At 35.9% G+C, this 13,398-nt stretch overlaps 1 protein-coding gene and 1 long non-coding RNA gene across 8 annotated transcripts in view; one reads left to right on the top strand and one right to left on the bottom strand.

The window, feature by feature from the left end:
* RNF13 (ring finger protein 13) overlaps positions 1 to 10,590 on the top strand; it is a 204,884-nt gene extending 194,294 nt beyond the window's left edge. For all 7 annotated transcript variants that reach the window (XM_059391746.1, XM_059391745.1, XM_059391747.1 and 4 more), the window contains 2 exons: positions 8,835 to 8,915; positions 9,192 to 10,590. In XM_059391746.1, the coding sequence (XP_059247729.1) occupies positions 8,835 to 8,915; positions 9,192 to 9,556 (446 nt within the window). In that variant the 3' untranslated portion in view covers positions 9,557 to 10,590. The remainder of the gene's footprint in view (positions 1 to 8,834; positions 8,916 to 9,191) is intronic.
* On the bottom strand, positions 926 to 12,195 carry LOC132012136 (uncharacterized). The gene is made up of 2 exons (XR_009402534.1): positions 11,764 to 12,195; positions 926 to 1,073 (listed from the first exon to the last, which is right to left on the bottom strand). It is a non-coding gene; the product is annotated as an uncharacterized LOC132012136 (long non-coding RNA).
* Positions 12,196 to 13,398: the final 1,203 nt, after the last annotated feature.

Genomic DNA, 13,398 nt, shown 5'->3' with positions numbered 1-13,398 from the left:
TCATTTGCCTGTAGCTGTTTACTAGAGAGAACCATGCCTTCAGTCCACTAACTTCTAACGAAAGAAGTCAGTGTAACTTAGGCCAAATGAGTTAATTGGGATTAAACTGGATTGGGATGGGTACTGTACCCAATAAAAGTTTGATAATTTTCCATCGTATATCTTGTGAGCATGCATAACGTATCACACCTGTTCTGTAAAAAAAAAAAAAAAAAAAAAAAAAAAAAGGGCAAACCAACCAAACATCATATACATGATCTCATTTAGTTCTCATAGCAGCACAATTAAGAAAAGTACTACCATGACCATTTATAGATACAGAAAATGAGACTCAGAAAAATTAAGTAGATTACCTAAGAGTGCATAAGTGGGTACACATAAGTGACAGGGCTGCAATGCAAATTCTTGACTTCAAACACTATACTTACAAACACTACCTATCCTATCTTTCCTCTTCAGTCACTATCATTTCAAAATAAATTGCCTCTGGACTTCACTCCTTCCCATTCCTCTCTTCTAGTCCTCTCCCCACCCCTGCACTTACCCTTCTCCTCAATTTATTATGTCAAAGAATGTATATGAGATAAACTAATTTCCTGAAGTTTCAGGTCTACTGAAATATGAGACTACTCATTTCATCATATTCTACCATAACAAGATAAATTTTGTAACTGGTCTTTTATTCCTTTGCTCACACTTCTATTGGGATCTTAGTGTTCTCTTACCAGTTACATGTACTTTTTAGAAGGAAATTTTATGTATTATTTTTTTATAGTCACTTTTGCTGCGTTGAGAGTTCTAATTAAATACTAGACCAATCTAGTCAACAAGCGTTAAGTATCTAGAAGTAATTCGGCTACATGCAAAAATAATGTAGGACCAGTGCATCTTCCACCTTATACCCCAAGGATAGCTGAAGCTGCTCAAGTTTTTTTTTTTTTTTATTTCTTTTATATGAGAGGAAAGAAAAATAATTATTGGATTAAAACACACAAGTATTTAAGGACATACATAAATGTGAGTTTGTTGAAGTTGGCTCTCAAGGGTGTTGTACATCCTGATTTCCTAGGGGCCTGAAAAGAAATAATGAAAAAAGAGTAACAAAACCTTTTTAGTAGTAAAAGTATCCAAGTATTTTAAGTACTTGAGGTCTGGCACAATATTTATCATTATAAAATCCCTTTAACTTGGCTTTTTAAATTTCTCCTCTATTCAGAAAGATCTAAGGTCTAACAGTCTTTTACTTGCCTAATGCAATCAGGTTAGAACCAATAAAGACTAACACAGGGAAACCTTAGGTTTAAAAAGAAAATCACAGGGCACCTGGGTGGCTCAGTGGGTTAAAGCCTCTGCCTTTGGCTCAGGTCATGATCCCAGGGTGCTTGGATGGCCCTGTATCGGGCTCTCTGCTCAGCAGGGAAATTGCTTCCACCTCTCTCTTTCTTCCTGCCTCTCTGCCTACTTGTGTTCTCTGCCTGTCAAATAAATAAATAAAATCTTAAAAAAAAAAAAAAGAAAAGAAACGAAAATCACTCCAAGTGGAACTTGGCCAATGCTTGGATTTGAATTTTAAGCTTGTTCTATGGATTTATTTATGGCCTCTAAGACAATCCTTTTTTATTCTTATTCTCAATTAGTGAAGTAATTCATGAATACATTTCCAAAAACAAAGTTGACAACATACTGCTCTTTTCTTCAGTGGAATCATTTGTTTCCTTATTCTGCATGCACTGTCATTTCATCATCTGAATACATAAGAAATATCTAACCTTTAATTAAACTTCTAAAATGTAGCTGCTATTTTTTAGCATCCTAGAAAGGGTTGTAAAAATATGAAACCATGGGAGAGAGAAATAAACTGTCTTTGTTCCTTCTCCATATGTGGCAATCTGAAGTTAGAAAGTGCTCTGGCTGATGAACTAGAAACACTAATTTCTAATAAGTGGTAGTTTAAGAGTATTTCTTAACCTCTTATTCTTTTTACATTGTGAATCAAAGCAGATTATTTAATTGTTAAATTCTAAGTAGATGTGCTAGAACACAGTACAGGCATATAATGGTTAAGACCATGGATGGACTCTGGAGTGGGACAGACCTAGGCTGGACATCTGGAGCCCCGTTTACTGGCTATGTGACCTTGTGCAAATATGTACATTTGTTGTAACACCTCAACAGATGGGAGCAATTAGTATTACAAAAATAAACCCTTACATAATAAAAATTAGTATTATTAAAAATCAGTCATTAGATATTTATAGATGAAAAAAGATTATCAAAATCATGAAGCAGCTTAGAAATATGTAGCTTTATAAATACTACACTTGAAGTTTCTAATAGCCCATAGTTTGACCTAGTTGTACTTTTGCTTTAAAATGTTTTAGCTATCATGAGATTTGAAATCTAAAGAAAAAAAGAGGCCTATTTGTTATGCATATTCTAGTTTATGCTAATGGTTTTGACAAAGTTTACGCATATATGTTAGAAAAAAATTTCCAGTTTAATTACTGCAGTTTCCTCATGGTTGTAAACACTATGGATTATTGAAAACATGTAGAACACTTCTGTGGTACTCACCACTCCAGTGAGTCACAGCACCAAACCATGAAAGTCTTAAGAGAACTTTCATAGGCTTTAGAATGTAGTAGAAATATTAACTTCAGGAAAGTTACAGTATTTTGGAAATACTTACCAACAAACAAAAAGAATTTGGCATTTGGAAGTTTTCCATAGGCCTAGTCTGTAGTCAGACCCACAGAAACCAGCACGTTGAGGCACTGGGACAAGCAGGAAACAGGTCAGTCAACCCTTGCATGGTTTACAGTGCCCTGGATACACAGTAACCTTAAATCTTATTGTATTGATCTTCACTTGGCAGCTCTTTCAGAAGTGTTTGTGCTGATTAATACTTAAGTGATTTAAAGACTGACTTAGCAATTTCTAGCACATATAAAATAATAGTGTTTTTAGTTTTCTTGCTTATGAAGCGCCAACTGCCTTACAGAGCTCTTCATTACTCATTACTGCCCTCAAAAATAGCTCTTCAATTGACGTTTCCTGAGTCATTCAGTTAATATATTTCTCCAAGTCTGTAATCATAAAGACTGGTTACTATACACCATGTTTCTTGCCAGATGAAAAAGCCTTCTGTTTTCACTTAACATTCCTTCTACTAAGCATTTAAGGCTATCTCTGTGGGAGCTGTCTCCCCTGCAGTATGTGAAGGAGCCAGATCCCAGAGTTATAAATGAGGAGGGAAAATGGGGTTTCATATTCGAAAATTTAAGTTACCAGGCCCTTTTATTTTATAGCTTAATCACGGAGACTTTCCAAGATAGGCCTAAAAAGCAGAAGATATGATTTTAGAGATTGGAAAAAAAAAAGCAACAGCACATTTAAAGCCGAAGATGTAAAAGTAGAGCAATACTTTTCATAAATTATTTCTTTAATTCAGCAAATGAGACATGCTTTAATTTTTATAACTATATTTAACTACCTTTAATGTAACCTTAAAAGCAATTATTAGTTCCTTTGCTCAGGGGTTAAAAATAATCAAAGAACTCTCAAGCAAATCTGGTTTTAAAAATATTGTCCCTCTTGTCTCTTGTTAAGAATTCTTGGGAACTGGTATGGAGGAGGGGAGAAGATAAAATTAGTTTATTTGCAGGGGCACCTGGGTGGCTCAGTGGGTTAAAGCCTCTGCTTTCGGCTCGGGTCATGGTCCCAGGGTCCTGGGATCGAGCCCCACATCGGGCTCTCTGCTCAGCAGGGAGCCTGCTTCCCTCTCTCTATACCTGCCTCTCTGCCTGCTTGTGATCTCTGTCAAATAATAAATAAAATCTTTAAAAAAAATTAGTTTATTTGCTAGAAAGAGCTGTCATTGTTTTCTTCACTGTTGAAGTAGGAAATAAGTGGCAAGGTAATTTTCTCTACAAGAACAGTAATTTTGCTTTGAAGTTTATGAATCCAATGCTAACATCTTCCCTGGGCAAATTCTTTAAAAATGTTTGTTATTATCTCTCATGAAACCTGTGTTTAGTTAGCCCTTGAATGTTCACTTTTACTTTGACAAAACCTATTCTAGCTGACTTTAAGCCTTAGACTATCTTGTTATTAAATTGAACAATTAAGCTCTCCATCAATTTGTATGCGCTAGAGCTAGATTCTCTCAAATTAGTCATCTCTAGATATCATCTAGAGATGACATTTTTTAAGTCCTCTCTAGACACTGTGGTTCCTCTTTCTATACCTAATGTTAAGTCCAAATGTTTTTGTTATAGCTAAATGCAGGTCTCCACTTAACTTCTGTTAGCTTGTTCATGACTGCAAGGCCACTGTAGCTGAAACTTGTGTGAAGGGGGGTGAGGCTTGTGTGAGAGGAGATGGGAGGAAGATGAAGGTCAGATATGTAGCTTTATGAAGGTCATGATAAGCTCGGATTATTGTAAGTGAGATAGGGAACTATCTAAATGAGATTGATATGATGTATTTTAAAAAATCACCCTGGCTGTTATGGAGGAAAAAAACCTACCATACGAGGCAAGAACAGAGAATGTAAACTAGCTCTTCTAGTAATCCAGGCTATCAGACCAGGGTAATTGAGGAAATGAGAAAGGGACACATTCAGTATGTTTCACAGATAAGGTTTATAGGACTTGGTGACAGATGAAATGGTGGCCCTAAGGGAAAGTGGCATGTTCAGACCCAATCAGCTATTCGTGCTACTGCAATGATGGCCTTACATCTGTGATTCCTATTCTGTGCCTTTGCTATATCTAGTGTTTAGGAGAGAAGCTAAGGAAGAACAGGTTCATAGAGGAAAAATCAAAGTTCTGTCCACTCATACAACATTCCCAGATTGTTGGGACTTTAAAGTGCATTCATCAAACTTTTCTAAAACATTATTCAAGTGACCATGCCAGAAGCCTTCTAGACAGAAGCGTGTCCATGCTGTTTCAGATAAGTGACCCGAATCTCACCCTTCCGTAACTTAACACCTATGCAAAGTTGTTGCTTGACAAAGCCTGGAGAGGTTTTATATCAAGGTTTCTCAACTTCTGCACCATTGGCGTTTTAGATGGGTTAATTCTTTGAGGGGCTGTCCAGAGCACTGGAGTATGTTTAGCAGCATCCCTGGCCTACTAGATGCCAATAGTACCATCTCCTAGTTGTGAAAACCAAAAATGTCTCCAGGTATCACCAAATGTCCCTAGGGGCTGGGGGGGTGGGGCACAAAAATCTTCCCCAGTTAAGAACCACTAGTTTATACTAGGCAAAACTTCCTAGCAATGGTGCTGGTAGAAATAAAACAAATGTTTACTGCCACTTATAAACCCTTTTATATTACCGGAACCAATGCACAAATTGGTTATTTTAAAAATCTGCTCAAGTTGTAAACCATAAAGATAAATGCCTTAAATTTACCGTTAAGCGCTCAATAGTTATTTGATGTTGGACAATGATCCTGAGTATGAATCCACTGACTGGACTTCCAAGTTGTTATGGTACATGATGCATTTCCTACCATTTTTAGTTTTAGGCATTTTTAAATGGGACAAAAATTGGATTCTGCTTTCACTCTTGCTTTTATAAACATAAATTTGTTCAATCTCACCTGTACTTCATGTATTCTCATTTTGGCTGGAGAGAGGCTGGGGGAGCAACTAGCTTTTTTAAGTGTTCTTTCTTAATACAGTCAACCTAGCTATCAAATAAAACCAGTCTTTTACACTCACAGATCAAGGACTGCTGAATATTTAATTAAATTACATAATTACCCTGTGTAATACAAACAGATTCGGTGACCATTGCCACTGACTCTTTGTAAGCGTACAGTTCCTCTGATGTGACAGCAGCACGTGGGGATGTTAGAGAGCAGGCTCCTCCCCCAGCCTTCAGTGTACCGTGTCTTAAGTCAGTATTCCTTTCCAGCCAGTTTGCACCAAACACTATGTATTCAACTTGTGTTATTTCTTTTAATCCACAATCCTAAGATACAGATATGTTAATATCTTTGTTTTCCCATTGAGAATACTACACATGGAGATGTGTCTTGCAAAGCTAATCAATAAAATGATCAGGATGAAAATCCCCAACATTCTAACATATGCTTTACCATTTCATCACAAGTCCAAGGCTGGGGGGTTAAATTCTCTACAAAGCACTAAGTTCCAGTCTAGTCCACAATCACAAACTGTACCTTTGAATCTTGACCCATCATCTTATAAAAGAAAGATCAGGGACTGTGAAGCATCGAGTCTACACATTTAGGACTTTTTAGGACTAACCCCAGTATTACCTGTATTAATTTCCTATTGCTGTGGTAACAAATTACTACAAACTTAGTGGCTTCGAACAACACATTTAACTTACAGCTCTGTAGGTTAGAAGTCTGACATAGGTCTCACTGGGCTAAAATCAAGATGTCATCAGGGCTGTCTTCTTTTCTGGAGGCTCTAGGGGAGAATCCACTTCCTTGCCTTTTCCAGCTTCTAGAGGCCACCAGTCTTTGGCTTTTGACTTAGCTTCCCTCATCTTCAAAGCCAGTCACACTGTATCTCCCTGACCAGTCATCCATAGTCATATTCCCCTCTGACTCTGAGCTTTCCTGCCTCCCTCTTGTACTTTTTAGGACTCTTGTGATTATACCAGGCCCACCTAGAGAAATAAGGATAACCTTCCTACCTTCATAAAATGATGCTTAGAGCTTTCAGGCACAGCTCTGGACCAGTCTGTTCCTGTTCAGTTATATTAACTCTATCATTTTTTTTCCCTGAAAAATGTGTACCATTTTATAAGGAAATAAATCATGAGATATTTCACTTTAAATTTAAAATCATTGGTGTCAACTGAATTAACACAAATTATATTGTAAAAGTCATTTGTAAGAAGTATTGGCTAAAAATGGCTACAGGAAGTTACTCATTTTAGGTCAGTGAGATGGTCAAATAAATGTCAGTGCACTTATACAAAATCCGTTAAGTTTGGCACAAATAATTTTTACAGGTACAATGATAGCCTTAAGAATATACTTAATACTGTTAGAATTTAACCTGATACTTTTAACTCTGCAGTTTAGCTTCTGTAATAGCTGTTTCCAATGATACTTTTCTCAGTAGCTGAATTTCCTTTAGATTTTATGCAGTGTATGATGCATGTTTTGCACTTGTCTTTATTTTTAAAAATGATGCACCTAAGGACTCACAAATGGGAGTAAAATACAAGTAGAAGATCATAACATACTGCTCTTTGCTGAAGATCTAAGTAATTCCAACAGGAAAGCAGTATGAAATTACTAAAAATCCAATGCTTAAACCTTAAGTTTGAATTTCCAAGAACAAAGCCAAGGACAGAGATGCAAGTGGTTTCTTTGGGAAATAATCTCCGGAAGCAAGAGGGAGGGAGTGGGGAGAGTGAGACAGGGAATGAAAAAACGAAGTGTATCTTACTGAGCTGATTATTGTGGACAGCTGGGTCTCTATCCCCCAGGGTCTCTATCCTCCAGAGCCCCACTGAGGAACCATGTGCCTCAGAACTGTCCCTTTGAAGACGGCCGGGGCCTTTATCCAACAGATTACCTCCTCCGTTGGTAACGATGTGTGTTTAGTGGGCACTTTTACAAAGTCATAACATTTTAAAGTTTGATTTGTAAGAGATATCAGTGATGACTGATTTGCTTATTAAAACTGTCCTCAAAGTCGATGTAAATGGACCAACTGTATAATTACAGATAATTGCAGATATATTGGAGTCCTTTAGTCTTGAATAGTTTTAGATGCATATTATCAGTCTCAACAAATTCCACACACAAGGCTCTAAATTCGCAGCTTCTATCTGCTACAGAATGATTTGATACTCAGTACTGTAATAACCAAATTCAAAACACTGAACAAAAAGTAATTTTCATGAAAGCTTTTTTTGGGGGACTCTTCCTGAATGTGCTATTTTAAATGACTAAAGGATGGTAAAGGGATTGTTTGGATTGAACTCTCATTCTATTCATATCAGAAATCCAGACTATTTCTGACCTGCCTTCCAAGGTGTTGTTACCCTGTGTGTGGGACAGGCAATGAATTGTCCTTTGTTCCCTGAGATTTTTAAGTTTTTACCTAATCTATACATTTAATGGAAAACACTGAATTGAAAGCAGTCACAGTGGTCACTGCCACCATTACCTCAACTTAAGGTGGTAAATTCAACAGTAAATTAAGAAGGCAATATTAATAAACACCATTTAGTGACCATCTCTGTGCCTGGCCCTTTATTTACTCACAAACCTGTAAAGTGTAGAGAATCTTCTTACAGATACCAAAACTGGATGACAAAGGCTAAGTAGTTTGCTAAAGCACCACAGAGCTAGTAAATGTTGGAATGAAGATTTTGAAGCCTAGTAGAGGTCTTATTCCAAATGTTTCTCCAATAACAAAAAAAAATTTGAGTATATCCTAATGTTTCCATTTTTACTTTAAAAATTACTGAGACTTTAAAGAAATCTAAATAGTGAAATTTTGTCATCTTTGGCACAAAATATTTCAATACTAGCATACGAATAGTCATGTAAAACACAACTCCAGTTATGATTAATAAGATTCTTTTGTAAACTTAAAGAAATTTGACATCTACTTTTAATTTCTTATTTTAGGTAAAAGGTTTATTATTTAAAACTTCAGGTTCCTGAACTTAAAGCAGCTCCCTGATCTGACAGAGAATAAGAAAAAAGTATCATTTACAGTTAGATCAATCAAAAGACATTTAAAATAATCGACTGAGGAAGACCTTAGAGCTGGAAAGAACACTTTTGTACATCTTTTAATTAATTTTATTTACTATTGTCACAGGAGATGAGTATGATGTATGTGCCATTTGTTTGGATGAATATGAAGACGGAGACAAGCTCAGAATCCTTCCTTGTTCCCATGGTATGAATAATTACATACTGTTTTGAATTTATGTATAATTGATATGTAGGCTCAATATTAGAGAAGGAGACAAAATAGTTATTAGCATACTGTGAGCCAGGTCTTGTAGTAATTAGTGGTGTCATTAAAGGATGGAGGTATATTTATAAAAACTTATGAACTTTTCTTGTCCCTCTACGATACATATAGAACAGGAATAAACATGGCAAGAAATTAATAATGTAATATTCTCAACCACAGTATGCTATCTAAAAGATGTGTATTTTGCTTTAACAGCTTACCACTGCAAGTGTGTAGATCCCTGGCTAACTAAAACCAAAAAAACCTGTCCCGTCTGCAAGCAAAAAGTTGTTCCTTCTCAAGGCGATTCAGACTCTGACACAGACAGTAGTCAAGAAGAAAATGAAGTGTCAGAACATACCCCTTTACTTAGACCTTTGGCTTCTGTCAGCACCCAGTCATTTGGGGCTTTGTCGGAATCCCGCTCACATCAGAACATGACAGAATCTTCAGACTATGAAGAAGATGACAATGAAGATACCGACAGTAGTGATGCAGAAAACGAAATTAATGCACATAGTGTTGTAGTTCAACTGCAGCCTAATGGTGAACGGGATTACAACATAGCAAATACTGTTTGACCTTCAGAGAGGGTGATTGGTTATTTCCTAATAAATGTTTATTTAGGTATACAATTTGATTTTTTTGCTCCCTTCAGAGATTCCTGTAGAGATAACTTATTTTTTAGTATTCTACAGTTTAATCAGATTACTGAAACAGGTTTTTTCTGATCTGGCATTTATCTGCAGGAGTGTACTTCATTTCACTGGTAACTAGTCATAGGCTGGTGCTCGAGCATCAAATCAACCCTTCTTCTGGAATGAAATATAGCCAAAATATTTTTAAAAATTCCTCAGTATAGCTCGCAATTAAGACCTAGATCCCAGTATGAAAATGTTTCGTGTTTTACATACAAGGTGAGTGCTGTGGCCACCTAGCATGAGCTAAGCCAACTCCCATTTGCATAAAGTTTACCTAGAGTTATTGAGTTTGGAATATATTTGTTCTGATATTTTCCTAAATTGCCATCACTCAGGAGAAGTGACAATTTAGCATTTTTCCTTGTATCAGCACCACAAAGAAACTCAAAGCTCTTTTTCCTTTCTATTCCCAAGCAGTCTTATCCTGATAGGAAGGGTCTGTACTAGTGCAGATTTTATAGGTTTCTTTTTTCCTCAAAGTTTTAAATACTATAGTGTTATGTATGAATTTGATTCATCAGCTAAAGTAAATGTCTCTGGACTTTACTTACTGAATTTCAGTATCCTTAAGGGTTTTGTGTTATGATCAAAGCAAAAAGAAAATGCTGTATAAAAATACCAAACTTCAGCAACTATTAATACTCAGATCATATACCTCTTAACAAAAAGCATCTTATGCTAATTAGCCCTGCTCAACTATGTACAGAGCAAATTGTTCAAGTATTGGATTTGAAAATAACTGCTTATGTTTAACAGAACTAATGATGTAAACAATGTATTATGAAAAACTAAATTAAACATAACTATGTAGAAAATATAGACTTATGTATAATCAAAATGCTGAGAATTTTTATATGGCATTCATTGTATGAAGGGAGTTTGAATGTTAATAAACACGTTTCCCACTTTAAGAACTGGCAAAATTTTGTTCTACTGTACTATTACCCAGATTAGTTTCATTTATATGCACAATGCTGTAAAGGTGTAATTAAGGTAATGTAGGTCAGATAAAACCACAACCTTAGAATTTTATACAAGGTAACTGACTGCTCACAACCAATTAGGTAATCTCTCTAAAGTTAACACTGCAGCCAAAATCCCAGCAATAATGTACATAGTGGTACCCTGCTGTAATTATAGTACATCCTTATAGTAGACCTCTATACAGCCTTTAAAGAACAAAGTATCTAGACAGAGCTATATTGACATGGGAATTTTTAGTCAACAAAAGCACATTAGAGAATAGTTAAGTACATGATATATAGTTGTCTTCTGTTATAAAAAGAGAAAAATGTATTTTTAAAAGAAATGTTAACAATACTGAGGAAGTTTTACTTTCTGAAAAAAAAAATCTTATAATCCATCAAAAGAAAAAAAAGTTATTTCCACTTAGGAAAATAAAAGGTTGAATTCAATATCCACTGCCTGATAAGTTGTTCCCTCCCCCAACCTCCTTTGAAAAATCACACAGAGGCCTGAGAAACAGATCATCAGTTTACTATGGTAGGGAAACAGACTCTGGAATTGGATGTACTTACACACCCTAACTTTTGCAAACCTGGGTGGTCATCTGTACAATTTCATTTAACCTAAGGGAGGGTATGAGGACACTCAGTACCAGCCACATAAATATACGGTAATAGCTTTTTATAGTTGTTAAATAAACACCATACCTAAAACAATTTTTTTAAAAGGGCAAAGTTAAAGGTCACTATAACATGTAGTAAATGTTGTATCCCCTCAGTCATCAATCTATAAATCAGATAAAGGACATGGGTTCCTTTTAAGTATTAGAAGTTTTTCTGAGGCAAAATTACCCCCCCCCACCTTCTTTTAAACTCCAAACTGCTAATTTTAGTTGGGTTTAAAAAAAAAAAAAAACAGTGTGTGTATATATATATGTATGTATATATATATATACTGGTGTGTGTGTGTGTGGATAGAGTCAGTTGAAATCTCTTATTTCTTCGTGGTATAACTATACAGCTTTTTAAATAGGACATTAAAATTAAAATCTAATTTTCATTAAGAAATTCTTTCCTAATTTAAAACTTTTCTGATATTAAAGTAGTCACATGGGAACTTACCCCAGAGATGAATTTATCTTGATATTTTGCCTTCAGAAACACCTATGTGTAAAATACATGTATATATTATACACTCTATGGATTTATACTGTATGCAATCTGTTATTTAACGTTTGTTGGTGAGCATTTTCTCACATTATTCAAGGACTATTTTTATTCTCTGGACATACAATAATTCATTCAACCCATAACCCTCAAAGTCAAATCTTACAGTTTCCCAAGTTGAGGTATTTTAAGTGATGTGATGTGATGGCATTTAAGTATACAATGTATTTAGCCCCATTTCCTCAGCTTAAATTCCTAGAACTAAGTATAAAACAGTTACCTACATATTATTTTCCTAAGTGTTTTTTGTGGGTAGGGGGCCAAGGGCTAGTTTCATTATTTCATTAAACACTAGTGTTATAGTTGCCCCCTACATCTTCTACTCCCCTACCCATACCCCCAAACACACATCCTTTTCACTTTATAGGTTCCTTAAGGGCTTCACAAGTTTGGTCACTGCTTTCTAGTACTTTCGTTAGCTCAGCTGGTAAAGCAGAAGACTGTAGCTGACTTCCTGGTCAGTGGTTTCTAATCAGTTACCCTAACAGTTCTTTACAGCTAAAGCATGCATGTATATTATTACTGTAAAGTCTCAAATCATCAACCCAAACACCAAATTTTCATTTGACCAACCTTTTGTTTGTAACTGGGTTCTTAACAGGTCAAGAAGTTGAAGTTTATTTCAAAGGTTATGTCCAACTACCAAAGTAGCCCCAAATTCCTAACCTTCCATATTTTTACATCCTTGTATGTACTGAGAACTAATCCCTGACAACACTGTCAAAAAATTTCAGTTATGCACAGTACAGTTTAATAAGGTGGAGATTCCCATTCCCTAACCCACTATTTCTTAAACGGTAGCATATATAGACCCCTTAAAAGTGAACCAGACTGACCTGCCAATTATTTCTAAAGGGACTTCTGGAGCTTATGGAATCCCATCTCTAGGGTGAAAATCCAGAGCCCAGAATCTGCGTTATAACCAGCTCTCCAGTTTTGCTTAGACCCACCACCAACTTTTGAGCATTCCTGCTCCAAGCTTCTGTCTCACAGTTCATAAAGAGTATTAAACATTCGCTAAAGGTGAATACATCCCAGAAACCTTATAACCTCTGGAATTAAACTTGACTACTATGTAGTCAAAGCTAATAGGTCACTCCAGTGTCAGAAACTCCAGGAATATCCCAGTTTTCTTACACGCTGCCTAAGGAACATCTTCTCTTCTGTGAAAGTCCCAGTTGGTTGACTGCAGCATGCCAATACAGCTTCCAAATCTAAAGAAGTCATATGACAGTTCAACACAGAAGAAACCACAATGCAGAAACCCTTCTTGGTATTGGGTTCCTTACTGCTCACTAGATTTCACAGCTAGAGACCAAAAACAAGAGAGAATACTTAATTTCTAGTGGGTAAGTCAGTTTTCCTCCCACAAACCCAAAGATGAGCCCAAAATGATTTTTAAAGCCTTTTTAAAAAAGATAAATGCCCATGAAAAAGAAATTCCCAGGCACTCATTTTATTTATAATAAATCCTACAGGATATGGAATAGGCCATGAGCTCAATTTTAAGATTTTATGCTTGCTACGGAG

Source organism: Mustela nigripes, chromosome 2 (genome assembly GCF_022355385.1).
Source record: "Mustela nigripes isolate SB6536 chromosome 2, MUSNIG.SB6536, whole genome shotgun sequence".
NCBI lineage: Eukaryota > Metazoa > Chordata > Mammalia > Carnivora > Mustelidae > Mustela > Mustela nigripes.
The sequence above is the reverse complement of the archived record's forward strand: the minus strand, read 5'-3'. Positions and strand labels throughout refer to the sequence as shown.